Raw genomic sequence first — 17,426 nt, 5'->3', positions numbered from 1 at the left:
TCTTACCGGTATAAGCTTATCTTCAGCTTTAGTTGGTAGAACATCCTGAGCTTTACTCAATTCTGGAGTAAGTCTTTCTTCTCTTCACCTAATAGCAGCAATTAAGGTTTATCATTCTTCTCACTGTTTGTAATGTGACTTTGCAAAGTCCCCAAACCAAAACCCTTTTGTACTTATACAGAAACCGTAATATGGGCACTACTTGTTTCACTTTCCTTTCTCTTCTCCCTTCTTTCCTGGAAACTTATCTTTTTTCCAACCCTTATTTCTCTCTTCCCAGCTCAGTGGAGAAGAATCCCTTTTTCTAACCAAGGCGATTTCCTCTTTGTGTTAGTGATCATCTCCTTCTACTCGCTCAGGGATCACTTTGCATAGGTCATTCCCTATTTCTCCTATGTTTTCAACCACTCCTTCTTTGCTGATTCTGTCTCCTGAGCATATAAAAGCACTCACATCTCTACTATCCATATTCCTCTAGCTGTTGCCCTCTATCTCTCCACACTGCATTCGCAGTCTATCACCACAAAATGGTGGACTGTGTTATCTTTATATTTTTCAAATCCTCTGCAGGTGTGTCAAATCCTCTGACCACACCACTTCATTGAAACAGCTCTGATTACAGTCAGCAGAATCCTTCTAATCACTTAATTCAATTCATAATTCTTTCTCTGGCATTCCACACCAGTGATCACTCTCTCTTTGAAACTGTGTATTAGTCAGCTTTTGCTGCATAACAAACCACCCCAGAAGTTAGTGGCTTAAAACAACAATCATTGAAGGGCGACTGGGTGGCTCAGTCAGTTGAGTGTCCAACTCTTGATTTTGGCTCAGGACATGATCCCAGAGTGGTGGGATTGAGCCAGATGTGCATGGAGCCCGCTTAAGATTCTTTCTCTCTCTGTCCCTCTCCCCCACTCAGGTTCTCTCTCTCTCAAAAATAAAACTAAAAACAAAAACAAAAATAAAAACAAACAATAACTGATTATTTCAACACAAGTATGCAGATCAGGGGCAGGTTGGTTGATTTAGGCTAGGCTTAGCTGGTGGTGGTTTATCCTTCTGCTGTGCCCAATGAGCTACTGGGGCTAGTCCTTCCCAGACCAGAGATGCAACAATATAGGCCCAATTGTACAACCTGCTTTTCAAATATGTTTGGGTTACATCTGCTAACATTCCATTGGTTAAAGTATATCATATGATCAAACCTAGAGTCAGAGTGGGAGGGCACTGAAAATTTACATAATAATAGGAATAGGTATAAGGAGGGGTGAAAAACTACTCATTACTGTAATTTACCTACTGTACCGCCCTGTGGGTTTTTCAGTGTGTGATACCACTTCTTCTTTAATTGCTTTTTCTGTCTTTTTGGGGGCTCTTCTGCTGCCCATCTCTTAGATGTGAATGTTTCCTAGTATTTCAACGTCTGTGCTCCTTCTTCTCCACACCCTGCATATCCCCCCCCCCCGCTATATGCAGGACTCTCACTTTTATATTTCCACATGTACCTTTTCTCTAGCCAAATGGAAGCATTTGTAGTCTTCCGCATACATTGTACTTTTTCATGCCTCATGCTTTTGAACATTCTGTTACTTCTTCCTGGCAGTTTCACTGCCCTTAGCCTGGTTACCATCTGCCCTCTTCCACGAGTCAGCTGAGCTAAAGCATCACCTTCCCTGCTTCCCCCATCCCTTAAAGTCCAGGCTAGTGCTACAACATAGCACGCTATCTAAGAACATTTGTTGATATAGTTATTCAAAATAAAAATATGTATTTAATTTTATTACAAGTTTAAAAAAATCAAAGTCTACTGGGCAAAGGCAAAGCACCGAAATTTGTTTCAGGCTTCAGAGATAAAGGTGACATAGAAACAGATTTTATGCTGCTTTTTCCTCCTACTTTCTCTTAAGAAAAATTCACAATGTGGTGTGTGATAGGTGGAAGTGAATGATTCATTTTATTTTGACCTCAAATATAAACTCTAAATGATAGGCCTTAAATAATTTTTTCCCCTAGTGGATGACATACTGTTTTTTGAAGTTGACCTTCACTTTCCGTGTATATGTAAACGGATGAATGCTTTTCTTTTGGGAAAAACACACTATGTCCAACCATGTCATTGGTATCTCACATGTACTATGCAATGCTCCAGTAAATATGAAGGAATAAGTAAGTATAATTCTATCAAAACATATTCTCCTGCAGCTTCCCCTTCTCGAGGAGTTTTTATTACTGAACTTTCTGAAAAATAATTTACTGAGAAATTTACACATTAGCAGTCCTTTGGTAGCATGGCACAGTATGAATGCCATAAACTTGACAAGTGGTCAAGAACATAGACTGTTGACCTAGAAGTAAACGAGCAACTACAGGTAAGTATTCCATTGATACCACTGCTTTGTTGACGAAAGACAACTTATCAGTAAAGATTAACATAGGGGACTTCAAAAGGAACAAAATAATTGAAATTGAACCATAGAACATTCTGGTTCCATAACACCACTCTGCCCCACCACACACGCCTCTTAGCTCTCATTCATTCATCAGAAAACAAAAACATTTACTGAATCACACACTGATCTCCACTCTAGAAATATAACAAGGAGCAGGATAGACCTGGTCCCTAGTCAGGAGGTTTACACTTGAGTGAGAGATACAAGACAAACAGGTGGGCAGTTACAATAAGCCCTAGAGGGAGTGAGATGAAAAGCAAAGGATAAAGAAGAAAAATATCTTTCCATAGTCTGTAAGAAAGAAAGAATAAGTGTCAAAGAACTGGGATTACCACATCTAAGAGAAGCAAAGAACAGCAAGGCATTCATATGTGTTCTTATGTCAGTGGGCAAGGAGTTAAAGGAGGCCTTATATGATGGATTCCACTTCTCAGTGAAGCAGGAAGGAAAATGCAGATAGTGACAGGAAAGTTCTGGATTCACAGGGCTGGAGAGTGAGAGAATGTTTGTAATAGTCTTGGTGGAGAACCAGAGCTGAGCACACCAGAGGATTATCAGAGGTTTCCCCTGCTGCTGTGAAAACTCCACTGTGGGTGGGTGCCACAGAGTTATGGAGGCCCCAGTTGGTTTGCTGAGGGACATTTTCTACCAGTCTGGATTTAGGGAGAAAAAAAGGCAAGTGAGTTGGATCAATTCAAATGTCAAATGTTTAGCAACAAAGAATCAAAGAAAATCACAGCTTTTTTCACTCTGTGGTGGTTCCTAAAACAAATAGCCAAAAACCAAACTCCAAAATGCCTCCAAGAGATATGTCCCTAGTGCAAACCCCCCCAGTGAGGGCCTTCTTCACATCTGAACAAATTCCTGACACTGGTACCTGATGTCCTCACCATAATGACTGGCAGTCTCCAGGCTCTGAATCTGCCATTCCATCAAACATTAACTAGGGGTGAAACAGAGGTAAAACCTAGTGGGCAGAAAACCCTTCCTGAACAGTTTTTTTTGTTCTTCATGCCCTTGTCTGTGTCTGGAAAGAGACAGTTGAGCCTTGAATATTTCCATCAGTTCTGATGCCTAGTTTTTTCAAGTTTGTTTGTTGATTTTGAGGGGGAGAGGGGCAGACAGGAAGGGAGAGAGAGAATCCCAGGCAGGCTCTGACCTCACAAAGCATGAGATCATGACCTGAGCCGAAATCAAGAGTTGGACGCTTAGCCAGCTGAGCCACCCAGGCGCCCCTGAACCCTAATTTTTATACCTTAGAATAGAGGAATAGAAAATGTGTTTAATCATACTGCCTCAGCACATTGTTCAACATCTGTATCATCCGTATCTTTATCTAAGGAGGATGGTATATAATGATGATTCTTACAATGAGAAATACAGTATATGCACAATCCCTTAGTGTCAACTGAGGTCAATCTATATATGTTTATATTTGATTATGCGTTTGAAAACCAGGGACGGATCATGTGTTGAATAAACATACATGATTAGCATTAGTGCTTAGCAAATGCTTTATTATGTGGAAACCACGGCACAAATGCTCATTCTGTTCATATTCAGTGTCATTTTCTCCCTGTACAAAAGTTGCTTTGCTTTAAAATTAACCACTTTAAAGGTTCTCATCTGGTCTATGAATAAATATTTATAATGTTCTTTGACTATGAAGAGGTTCATTATCACATAAACCTGGACAGTGAATTATTTCTTCTGATAAGGATGTAGATTTTTGAAGAGCAAAATGACTAAACTTAATGAAGGCATTTTGATGCTTGTAAATACCTTATTTCAGTTCTTCAAAATCATCAAGAAATGTCCTTTATGAGACATGGTTTAGAAGAATCACAGAAATTAAGAGCTGGGTGAGACTTAATAGGTTTCCTTGCACCTGTTCTTTCTGTGAATCAGTACAGAACTGACTCATGAAGTACATTTATTTCTTAACCAGTTTATGGTTCCTTTCAAGGCAATAAAGCACTATAATAGACAATAGGGTCAGATTCCATACCCTGAATCAAAAGGTCAGCATTTCCACTAAAAGAGAGAGACGCTAAATAAGAAACTTTGTTTCCCCTCTGTGATGCAAGGAAATATTCTGAGTCCTGAGATTTGCTTCAAGTTTGTGATTTGTGCCTGAGATGGGGCATGGGTTGCCCATGACATAAGTAAAAATTTTAGGGGCGCCTGGGTGGCGCAGTCGGTTGAGCGTCCGACTTCAGCCAGGTCACGATCTCGCGGTCCGTGAGTTCGAGCCCCGCGTCAGGCTCTGGGCTGATGGCTCGGAGCCTGGAGCCTGTTTCCGATTCTGTGTCTCCCTCTCTCTCTGCCCCTCCCCCATTCATGCTCTGTCTCTCTCTGTCCCAAAAATAAATAAACGTTGAAAAAAAATTTTTTTTTAAATTTTAGTTCAACAAATGGTTCAGACCTTACCACCTTTGCTAGAAATGGCACGAGGAGGGGCCAAAACACACAAATAAATGAATCCTCTAAACCTTAGCCCAAAACATTCTTATTACTGTCTCGCGACTGTGTGAACAAGCAGAGCGTACCAGAGACATAAATGTAATTTCACCTTTAGCTACACGAACAAGAAGTAAATCACAATAAAAAAATCATGGCACAGACAAGGACAGAAAATAGAGGAAAAAACATAAGCTACGTATCTCATATAGAATCTATGAGTCTGCAGGAAAGGCATCAACCTGTAAAGGAAAGTCTTTCTGTTTCTTCCCTGGTTCCTGTTTACTTCCCTCTAGCCAATGTGCTAATCGTGGTACAGTACACTAGGCTTTGTACTCAGCTACCCTCTTCACTCATGTCCCCTGAGACGACCTCAAATACCAAAAAGCCAAAGGAAGGCATCAAATAAAAGCCAGAGAAGCTGATAAGCACACTGTCCCCTCGCTGTGACACCAATACAAAGCTTCTTATACTCCTAGTAACTCACTTACACACACCCCCACCCGGCTTCCATGCCCACAGTACGATATAAAGGAGGCACCAAGTAGGAAAGGATCCTCCTTGCTTCTTGGATCTTGGCCTCAAAAATATTTTCTTTTCAATCATCCAACTTTCTGACCCTCACTCTCTTTCTTCCCATATCACTTCTTCTAAAACCCTCACCGAAGCAATTCTCTGACCCCATTTGGATCTTGAAGGCAAGGACCCTGTTACTTTTTCACTGTTCATTGCTACTTACCCAACTTGGAATCCGTGATCTATTAGCACAGACCCTCCTCTGAAAATGCGTTCAAATCCCATGATCCTCTCTTCCTCAGTTAAAATCACCTGGAAAAACCCCAACCCTGGTTGATCCTACTCTTCCGCTCATGCTTCCAAGGGCTGAATGTAGCTAGAAACCATAACTGGTTTCACTTTGAAATTAGGACCATTCCCTTCCTATCTCATCTAACTTTCAAGTTCCCATCTAACTTCTTTACATCATTCAAACGATTGCTTAAATATTTTTTTCAGAGGAGCCTTCTCTTATCACCTCACCCAAAATAGCCTCTCCTCCATCATACTTTATTCCCTTACTTTGCTTAAATCATCTTTGTGACACTTATAACTACCTGACATCCTATACACACATATACATATGTACATAAAAATATATATAAATGCCATAGAGACACAGAATTTTTCCTGTCTCTATTTTCACCCCTATCTAACACAGGGTTTCTCAACTTCAACACTATTATTGTGTGTAAAATAAGTTTTGTTGTGAGGCATTGTCCTATGCATTGTGGGATGTTTAGCAGTACCCGTGGCATCTACTCTAATGATGACAGTCAAAAAATGTCTCCAGATGTTATCAAATGTTTGCAGGAGCCTGGAAGGGGAAAAAATCTCCCCTGATTGATAACCACTGCTCTAACACAATGCCTGGCACACAGTGGGTACTAAGTAAACCTTTGATGAATAAATGAATGACCAGATCACAGGTCACAAAAAAGCTCCAAGAATTAATATAATTTGTTGTTCTAACTTCCTGCAGAGCTGTATTTAAATCTTACCAGGAGATCTTACCTTGTTTTAATGACTTCCATAAGGGGAAAGAAAGGATTTTCCACCAAGTGTTCTCAACCCTGACTGCATGTTATAATCACGGGGGTAGGGGGGAAGCTTTTGCAAAATTACTGATGCCAGCCTCCTCTCCAGAGCAATTAAATCAGAATCTCAGGAGGTGGAGTCTAATCTAGATAATTTTTTAAACTTCCTCCTATGATTCTGATTTGCAGCCAAGGTTCAAATCCTGTTCTTTTCAATCCTCCAAAGACTAATTCCATAGCAGAGCAATGAATAGGTAGGACATTTCCTACCTCATAGGTAGGACATTTCTCCTCACACATCTACATTGGTGACCAGCTTTTGAGAGAAAGTGTATATGAGCATAGTAACTTCTCCATTTATATCTTCTATTTCCTGCCCATTGTTGAACCATTTTCATTCTAAGTAAAGCAATTTTTTATTTTTTTTAATGTTTCTTTTTGAGAGAGAGAGAGAGCGTGAGTGGGGTAGGGCAGAGAGAGAGAGAGAGAGAGACACAGAATCCGAAGCAGACTCCAGGCTCTGAGCTGTCTACACAGAGCCCAATGCAGGGCTCAAACCCACGAACCATGAAATCATGACCTGAACCAAAGTCAGACACTTCACCGACTGAGCCACCAAGTGTTCCTGTAAAGCAATTTTTTAAATGTTTATTTATTTTTGAGGGAGAGAGAGAAAGAGCACGTGTGCGTGAGAAGGGGAGGGGCAGAGAGAAAGAGAGGGAGACAGAGGATCCGAAGCAGGCTCTGAACAATCAGCACAGAGCCTGACACAGGGTTCGAACCCACAAACAATGAGATCGTGACCTGAGCTGAAATTGGATGCTTAACCGACTGAGCCACCCAGGTGCCCCTAAATAAAGCAATTTAAAAATTAGCATTTTACTCTTGATAATTCGGAGAAATGTATTACCATGCAATTTTCCTTTGTAATAATGGCTTGTGCTATGGAAGAAAATTCATGTTATCATATTGGGACCAGATATTATAAAGGCCTTAAAACAGTACTGTGTGAAAATCTTGACTCAAAGTAGCTCACATACTAGAAACAAAAGGATTATAGAAGCAGATGCCTGAAACGGAACCCACAGCAAAGCAGGGTTAGCATTACAAATTGGAGAGTTCCCTCAACATTTACATAACATATGGTGGTCTCCTAGTGAGAACATTAATAACTGTGATTTTAAGTGTCTTATTCAAGTATACAGAATTTTTCATTCCCAAAGTGGTACCTCAAAACTTGAAAAATGAACTCTGGTTCTCAAAGATGAAGAATAGTTTTGAAGTGAAATAAATACTAATTCTAGAAAAGGTTTCTTATGGGAGTTAGCTGTTTCTCTGTGATTTGAAATTGAAGGACTATCAGCCACAAAACAAGTAGGCATAATCTCTGTCACCATATTGCAATGACTTCAGTATAATAACTCTGGTATACAAAATATCCTGAAACAGGAGAAATAGTCTTCCTCCTCTATGAAGTACAAATGCAGCTTTTCTGTAGCAGCTTTGACATGAGCCACAGTTTAGGAGAACCAGTAACAAACTGCACATTATCAAGTAAACAGTTCATAAAATGAGAGCAGAGATGGAAGGGCCTGAGATTCAGAAGCCCAGGGGTCCAGTTAATACCCTATGTACCCTTGTCTAAGTTACTTGCACCTCTCTGAGCTCCAGTTTTACTTGTAAAATAAGAGAGTTTGACTAGATTACTAATGAACCTTCCAATTTTGATTTTAGTGAGTAAAATGGAATAGCGGTTGAGGTAAGCTGAGTAATGTGCCCACTCCCCCACCCCACCCCGCAAAAGATGCTGACATCTGAATCCCTGGAACCTGTGAATATGTTATCTCATGTAGCAAAAGGCACTTTTGCAGATATGATTAAGTTAAGGCCTTGAGAGGGAGACAGAAGGAGAAGGTAGGAGGATGGAAGTAGAGGTCAGAGAGGAGAAAGGATGCTAAATTGCCAGCTTTAAAGATGGAGGAAGGGGTCACGAGCCAAGGAATGCAGGCAGCTTCTAGAAGCTGCAAAAGACAAGTAAATAGATTTGGGCGTAGGGCTTCCAGAAGGAACATAGTCCTGCAGACCCATTTTAGACTTCTGAACTCCAGCACTGTATAGTAAGTTTGTGCTGCTTCAAGCCAGTAAATTTATAATAACTTGTTATAGAAGCAATAGAAAACTAATTTAGGTTAAGAACTTGGGTGATACCACCAGACTACTTGAGTTTAAATCCTTCTATTACCTACTGGATCTGTAAAGTTTGGCAAATTACTTAAACTCCCTGTACCTCAGTTTGTTCTTGAAAAATGGGATAATGGTACCAGAAACAAACCTGCTGGGTTATTAGAAGTTTAAATGAGGAAGTCCTTAAGATCATCTGGAAGTTAGTAATTTTTAGATAAATGTAATCATTGTTCTGCTAAATCTTGAATTTAATTCAGGATATTTGCACCCTGTGTCCTAGAAATCACATATTTCTTTTCACATAGTCATTGAGGAGGACCAGCATAGGAGCATTTACTTTTAGGAATTATGTACAGAGCGTTTCATTTGATCCTCACAATCAACCGTGAAATAGGTATAAATTTAAGTTTTCACACGAGGCTGTAGGAGGTCAATTCACCCAAGTAACGGAGCTAGTAAGTGGACAAATCAAAGCGGCTTGTCCATTATTACATTACCTACAATTGTTGGCTAGATGGTAATGACATGAATACGTGCACATAAATACAGCAGTGGGGACTCAAACAACACTGTGGACTCTAGACTGACGCTAGGTCTCCCCATCTGATCACACTGTCACAGTTTCCAGCTCTTTAACACCCACCTCTTGTTTCCAGAGAGGTCGGAAGCAACGGGACAGAAGCCTCCCATCGCGCAGAACCCTGTCCATGCTCCCAACGAGGGCGTGCCTTTTCTACACGAAGGCGGGGCTCTCATGGGGGCCGCCCCGAAACACGTATGGGGGCGGAGTCTCCTAGAAGGCCAGTGCGCGGCCGCGGATCTCCACCAGCCCATCGCTCCGCCCCGCAGGAGACTACGCGCCACCATGGAGGAGTACCATCGCCACTGCGACGAGGTACCGCCCCTCGGCCACCCGCGAGCGACCCCCGCCCCCGCCCGCCTCGGCGCGGAGTCTCCGCCGGGTGGTCTTCCGGCGCCAGGCGGCCGCGAGAGTTGGGGTGCGGCGCCCTCCGGGCCCAGGTCCTCCCCTCAGGGCCGGGACCCGCCCCGCCTGGCTCGGCCCGGCCACCGACCCCGAAGTCCTGAGGGTGGGCTGAGACGGGGTGGCAGGGGCGGCTAAGAGCGCGCGGGGCGGGCGGGGGAACCGGGACCCAGGGGTGGAAGGACGGACTCGGGGTGCGTGGGGGGTGGGGATGGGGTGTCGGGCGCCGCCCGTCTGCGAGACGGGCCTTAGAAACCGGTCTGCCGGGCGGCTTCCTCTGCCCCTTGGCGTCCCCAAAGCAGGTGGCAGAGCCCCCCTGCCCGGCACCCTCGTCTGGGTGGACTGGAAGGAGGTGCTTCATGGATTACGAGCCCTTGCTTGCTGTCTCGGGCTTCCAGGCATCTCACCGGAACTCCATGGTGTCTGTTGTTACCTTCCTGTTACTGATAGGGACTCTGACGTTCATGGCGGCTAAGTGGTTTGCCCAGAGTCAAAGCTGCCAGGAATGACAGATGCTCCATTTGAACCCAGGCCTCTGGCAAACACCTACAACTCTGGCTTCACTTAACCACTAGGAGGATGAGGCCTGTCGGATCCCAGAATAACCTGTGACAAGTCTGAAGGGCAGAATAGACAAAGACATTTTCTGTCCCATGGTAGCCACAGGTGAATGGTGCAGTGAGATAAAAGTAGGCACCTGGAGGAGGTGCCACAGAAAATAGTGTGTTATTAGACCCGTGGAAGGGGCTTCTGGTTCATCCGTCTTTGGGATGTGACACTGCGCAGAAGCTACAACCATATTTAACTTCATTCGTTCTGTGATGTAGGTTAGTGGGAAAGTATTCTTATTTTAGAAATTGAGGCACAAGCAATTTCACTCTCAGACATACCCCGCAACAAGTGCTAGTCTCCTGACTCCCAAGAGGGTTCTGTACTGCTGCACTTCCTAAATATAAAGAGAAATACAATTACATGTGTCACCATGGTACCCAGTACTACCTGATGATTTACTGACCTTCCAAATTGAAGTGAAAGGAACATCATTTAATTTGTAGGCCACTTTTCAAAATAGACAATGACCTTATCTTAAGATAAAATGATCATTTTCATAGGGTCAAAACGTGAGAGTTGTTTTCATAATCCTAATTGTTTAGAATATTTTTATCCCTTTGTTGTTGGGGAAGTCTGTGGTGTAATTAAATGATTTGAAAATATTTTAAATCTGTGCTTGAGATGATACCTATCCCCAGAATTGTTTTTTGAACTAATTTTAAGTTTCATAGTGGGACTTACAGAAATGGTCATGTCATAAAGCACCTTGTCTCCATGGAAACAACTCATGTATTACCTGAAGAGTTTTGGTTTAGTTTACAATCTTATCACATAGCCGAGTTCTCTATTCTAGGACACTTGGATGTCATTAATAGTTGCTTTTAACTCAGAATTCTATCAAGCCACTCCACAGCAAAGATTAAGTTGCCAGACCTATTATAGTATTAAAGTGACATTAATTTAGAATGATCAACCATGTTCATTATCTTTAATTCAGGAAAGCCACGTTGTTGCCCAGCATAAGTTAAAAAAAAAATTGAAAACCATCTATTAATCAGTCTCTTCTCATGGACCACCTCATTCTCACTTTGCTGTAGCCATTTCCTATATACTGATGTCTGTGTATACATCTTTATCTCCTCCTGCGATTTCCTGAGCTTTATAATACAAACATTATCAATCCTAGGGCATTCATCAAAATCACCAGTTAAAGCTCTTTAAAAAAAAATATGGTTGCCCAGGCTGTGCCCCAGACCTAATGAATCAAAATCTCGAGGGAGGTGGGTGGGGAACACATTCTGCAATTTTAGAAGTTTTAGAAGTGTTCTAGGTGGGATTAGCAGCCTCCATAGACATGATGTTACCCCTCACCGCTGTGGTCTGCTGTCACTAACACCTGTCCAGGCCAGCCTAGGGTATTCTGTGTGTCATCACATCTACAAATAAAAGGAAGTCTGTGTTGAAAGCAGCTGTATCTTTTGTTCCCCCCCCTTCTTAGGTTGGCTTCAATGTTGATGAAGCTCACAATATTGTTAAAGAGGTGAGTTACACATCTTGTTCATCTTGAAGCTTGTTCTGTTGACTTTAAGTACAAAGTTATAAACCTTAGTATTAAAACAAGATTTTTAATATTTGCTCTTTATAGGGGTACCTCTATGTTTTGTTGTATACTATCAGGCATCCTGGGGCTAACTCTGAAAGTGATGTTGCAGTACTAGTCTAGAACACTGGTCTCCTTTTTCTAAAACTGATGGTCTGTCTTTTGAATGGAAGAACTTGTATTCCAGTAGGCCAGATATTATTTTAAATGTTAATGCTATAAAAGTATGTGTGTATGTGTATCTCACACGCCCACACTTTTATGTCTGTAAGCTATTTGTATATGTCAAAAGACTGTAGAAATATGCTTTTTTAGCCCAATATAATTGAAAAATAATCACTTAACATCTTCTAGACACTGATATGCTAAATCAAAATCTTAAGAAAATTATTTGAAACGTGAAATCTGGTCCTCCTAGTAGGCAAACAGACAAGAAGTTCTATTTGGGAATCAGTTCTGGCAGAGGAACTTGAATTATTATAGTCATATCACATCCAGACTATACTGTGGGTAAGGTATTTATAAACACTTAATAGTCCTGAGTCATTTTTCACTGTGCCAAATCCTAGAAAAAAAATGAGTTGGCCCAGAAGGCAACCTTGTATTGTAGGTATGGTGGTTAGGTCTGTGTCCTAACAGGCCCTACCTGCCTTTAGTCTGGGCTAGGTTGGCTTGCCCTCTGGACATTGAGCACCTCCTCAGTCCATGCTGAGACAGTGCCTCGCCTGTCTGAATGTTCTAGGGCACAAGCTCACCCAGAACTGGCCTTGTACAGCTAGATCAACTCAAGGTTTGAGAGCCAGACAGGCACCTGAAAATCCTGCCATATTTTAATAGTTCAGAATCATGTATTAGAACTATGTAGTACAGCATGAAGACTCTAGTTAACAATACTGTATTGTATGCTTGAAAGTTGCTGAGATAGATCTTAGATGTTTCCACCGTGAAGGCAAAAAGTGATAACTACATGGGGAGATGGATATGTTAACTAAACTTACTGTTATCATTTCACAGTATGTACGTGTATCAAATTATTGTGTATCAAATCATCACATTGGACACCTTGAACTTACATAATGTTTTATGTCAATTACATCTTTAAAAAAGATTTTTTAACGTTTATTCATTTTTGCGAGTGAGAGAGACAGAGCATGAGTGGGGGAGGGGCAGAGAGAGAGAGGGAGACAAAGAATCAGAAGCAGGCTCCAGGCTCTTCTGAGCTGTCAGCACAGAGCCTGATGCGGGGCTCGAACTCACGGACCACGAGATCATGCCCTGAGCTGAAGTTGAACGCTTAACCGACTCAGCCCCCCAGGCACCCCTATGTCACTTACATCTTAATGAAGCCAGAAAAAATAAAACAGCAGCAGCAATAATGATGAGGGTGATCTCTAACATTGCATATGTGCTTACTCTGTCACAGTCACTGTGCTTGAGCACTTGACATTCATGATCTTACCCCATCCTCACAACAACCTGATAAGATGAGGCCGTTATCTTTACTTTCAGGATTAGGAAAATAGGGGCTCTAAGAGGTTGTGAGATACCTCTGGATGTGGATATAATGCATGTAAGTCACTGACAAAAGGTCACAGTGACTAGGTGGCAGAAGCAACCTTACAACTAAGCTTGTGATACTAAACCAGCACTCTTTGTCAGATATCAGAAGTGGATGTGAGTGGGCACTAGAAAATTACTTAACTGGCTTGTTCTAGAGCACCTGAAAAGTGCTCTTTGTTGATTTACTTTTAGTGGCAGGAGGTGCGAGCTTTCTAGCTAAGTTAATTACATAATATAAATGAAAATGTAATTATTACACATGAGAATTCTGTTTTTAAATTAGCCTCATCCTTTGTTTCTAGCATCTGAAACCTACTTCAAATCCCAGCTGTTTCAAAGCCATTCTTTAACCAATTAATATCACCCTTTCTTCGTCTCCACTTCCCCTCCATAATCCTTTTATGAGGTAACTTATCATCTTTGATTAGTCTTTCTTGGGCTACAGATTTCTTTTGTTAGCTTCTCTGCTAGCTCTTTACAACAGAGGCCATGTCATATTTATCTTTACATGGCCCATAGTATCTCACAGAGTGAGATAATATGTGCAGGAAATATGCGTTGAAAATTCTAAAACAGAGGCAGTGCATAATATTTACCAGATGCATATTTTCTAAGATGCTTTTGGGGGTTATAAATGTTTATGAATAAACTTTTGTTGGGATTTGTATATGTCTTTAACTGTCCTCTGCCCTTTTAGTGTATAGATGGGGTCTTGGGAGGTGAAGATTATAACCAGAATAACATCAACCAATGGACTGCAAGCATCGTGGAACAGTCCTTAACACATTTGGTTAAGCTGGGAAAAGCTTATAAATATATCGGTAAGTATCCATGTCCTTCCTCACTAGTCTGTTCCCCTATGTCCTCATGGTCTTTTCTGAATTTAGAGCATGTAAATGAATGATACACAAGTTGAATCCTAATAGGATATGAAGGGCTTCTGGCTTATGCATCCAAAGATAATATATGGTAATACCTAAAAGATGGAGATCTTTCACTACTCAAAAGCAACCACCTACTTGTCCTTTGCAGCAGCACCTTTTGCATTTGCATCAGCTACCTCTTTCCAGGGAAGCTCACTCGGCCCCAGTGTTTTCCTGTCAGTAGCTCTGTGCCTCCTTCTGTGTAGGACTGTGAAGGGCCACACAGTAATTGTTGAGCCAGTGTCATCTTTCCTTCATTTTTGTGTCTGGATTATGCCCATGGAATGAGGCACCTGATTTGGCCCAGATTTTTCCTGCACTACAATCACCAGTAGTTATGGCAATGGGCAACAGACTGGATCCAGTAGAGGCAAAATCCTGGCGGTAGTCAAGAGGACTTATTTTTTCTGATCTATTCAGCGAAGGTTTGTTTTCTATTATTTTACAGCTTTTAGAGCCTGAACTCAAACACTCAGATCTTACATATCTTTTCCTTTGCTTGTAAGTGTTCTCATTCTGCAACTTTATTTTTAGTGACCTGTGCGGTGGTCCAGAGGAGTGCATATGGCTTTCACACAGCCAGTTCATGTTTTTGGGATACTACATCTGATGGTAAGAGACCTTAAGCTGATTCACACAAAATCCAACTTCTAGTAAAGCCACACAGTGCACTTATTATCAAACGCTTATTTATCTCTAATTAAATTTTGAAAAGGCTATCAACCGGATTGCTAGGTACCTAGGAACAAGCATGCCTCAGACAAATACAAAATGTGAAGATGTAACAAATTGCAGGAAATAAGATATTAAAACCAATGAGATATTTTAGTAATATTCAATATTTTGGCAATTTCAGTATTTTGCGAATATTTCAAAGTCTTTTTTTGTGTGTGTTTCAGGAACCTGTACCGTGAGATGGGAGAACCGAACCATGAACTGTATTGTCAATGTTTTTGCCATTGCTATTGTCCTGTGACACAGTAAAAATGTCCGGCCAAAGCCGTTAAATTAAGAATTTGTCAGTGTATCCTTTCTAAAAAGAGTAATAGTTATTGTTAATGTATTAGATGACAAGCGTGCAATATGCTTCAAAAGCTCTCAACAAAAACTGAATATTCTAAGCAAAAGCCATCTCATAGTAAGTTGGCAGATTAGCTCATTCTACACAGCATCATTTACATGGGAAAAATTTAATGTTGGCAAAAAACAAAAACAAATATGGCATGACATGAAAATACAATCTTATATTTACACCGGCTTTTCACTAACATGTGCGTAAGGAGATGGGGGAATCTGTTCAGATAATAAAATTCTCTTTCAGCAGAGAAGTTAACAGGGATAAATATATGAACAAAAAAATGCTGCAAAGATAAATGTGGAGAAAATGATAATTAGCTAACACTTCTTAGTTTTTGATTTCTCCTTAGTTGTACATCTAATTTACTGGAAAATAGTTTTCTTCCGTACCAGCTATTATTACAGTAACAGCCATCATTGACTTGTTTATTTTTTCTGAGGATTGTCAAAATGTTTTTTTAAATTTCAAACTCTTAGATTTACATGTGAGGACCAATTAAATCTGGTAACTTGCATTCCGTGGTGAAACAAACCTCGTGATGAAAAGTACATGACACTAACAGCTGCCTTACAATGGACTAATTTCATGTAGAGCTAAAATTTATTGAATTCCTATTATATGTATATTTCTCTGTTAACATTATAGTTCTCAATGTATTGTGCGAATTCCGAGTTCCTTTTGGCACCTGTTCAGTTGAACAACTAACCTGTTCAGGGCAGAAAAAAAAGAATTGTTTTACAAGAAGAAAAGGAATCTGATTGTCCATGTAGAAGTAAGCAAAATGAAAAGCACTTAATGCTGACAGAGAATTAGAGATGTCATTTTAAGAACTGCTTCCAGCAAGTTAAAAAAAAAAGCGCATAAAATATGCAACTCTTAGTTAAAGGCCTTACTAGCAGTATAACTAGACAGGTAGCAAATTTTGTCATTGCTTTAGTTACAACCATCTGTAAATAATTTAAATACTTCTTACATGAGGTTCAAATTGAGTGGAATAAAGTATAAATTCAAAGTATACAATCATTAGCAGGTTAATGAATATCTCAGGGCTTATAAAATGTAGTTAAATTTAGTAAGAAGATAAAAGATGAAAAATTAGGGTACACAGCTGGTCACCAAACGCGAAGTCAATCTGGTTATTTAGCCCGGAAAACAAAAATAATTTTGCATATTACCACTAACACTAATATATAGGGAGGAGAACCATGATTCATTGCATTTTGAGGGGAAGGAAAGGCTTAGTATTAATACTGACAATATTAACATAGTATTCTTGTAGGAATACTATGTGCATGTTTGATATGTTGCTGTGTAACAGTAATTGTACAATGTTTAAGAAGAACATTAAGAAAATACAAGGGTAGAGTTTCATGTGGGGAGCTACATTTTTGGCACGTCAAAAATTCTCATAGCCATTACCTTCATCTTACTTTGCGCTGCTGGCTTTTGTGCCCTTGAAGATTATAATAGTGACCAAAATATCTGTGCATTTAAGGCTTGCTTTTGATTATTGTTATTGAGGCCTGATTTTAAAGGAATAATAATCAAAAATACCTCGTGAACTTGCTATCTGCTCTGTTTTTATTTAAAATATAATAAAGATTATCTTCCCGTGCTGTACTTTTGCTTCTTGTATGATCATTGAATAGTTAAAGAAATGGCACCGTCCTCACTCTAGGAAATTCTCAGTAGGAAGAAGGAATAAGGAATGTCAGACCACATAGATACGGCATACAGAGTAAATACCAGTAAAATAGCAGCCCGAAGCCAGTATGCAACGTTACAGCATAATTAATAGCTTCTATTCTAGGCCTTATATTTTATGATTTTAACACAAAATTTCACTTTTAAAAAGTCAACGTAAAATACATTTTGTAACTATGTGTTAGCTTTTAATGACTATTTTTGGCCAGGAATTTTGCCCTGTTTGTCAACTTGCAATTGAGTTGTTGCTGTTTTTATTTTTAATTAAAGACTTTAAGTATATAAAATTAGGGTATTCAAATCTAAGTACTAAGTCGGATTTTTGTAAAGCTGCAATTTTA

At 40.4% G+C, this 17,426-nt stretch overlaps 1 protein-coding gene across 1 annotated transcript; it reads left to right on the top strand.

The window, feature by feature from the left end:
• The first annotated feature begins 9,527 nt into the window (after window positions 1–9,527).
• DYNLT3 (dynein light chain Tctex-type 3) lies at window positions 9,528–17,001 on the top strand. The gene is made up of 5 exons (XM_047076066.1): window positions 9,528–9,581; window positions 11,719–11,760; window positions 14,078–14,201; window positions 14,838–14,915; window positions 15,203–17,001. The coding sequence occupies exons 1-5, from the start codon at window positions 9,552–9,554 to the stop codon at window positions 15,277–15,279; spliced, it is 351 nt and encodes a 116-aa protein (XP_046932022.1). The 5' UTR covers window positions 9,528–9,551; the 3' UTR covers window positions 15,280–17,001.
• Window positions 17,002–17,426: the final 425 nt, after the last annotated feature.

The sequence above is a fragment of the Lynx rufus genome, unplaced genomic scaffold (assembly GCF_022079265.1).
Source record: "Lynx rufus isolate CCGP_SWC_20201006 ecotype Redwood Valley unplaced genomic scaffold, mLynRuf1.p SCAF_14, whole genome shotgun sequence".
Classification (NCBI taxonomy): Eukaryota; Metazoa; Chordata; class Mammalia; order Carnivora; family Felidae; genus Lynx; species Lynx rufus.
This window is presented reverse-complemented; position numbering and strand designations above follow the sequence as displayed.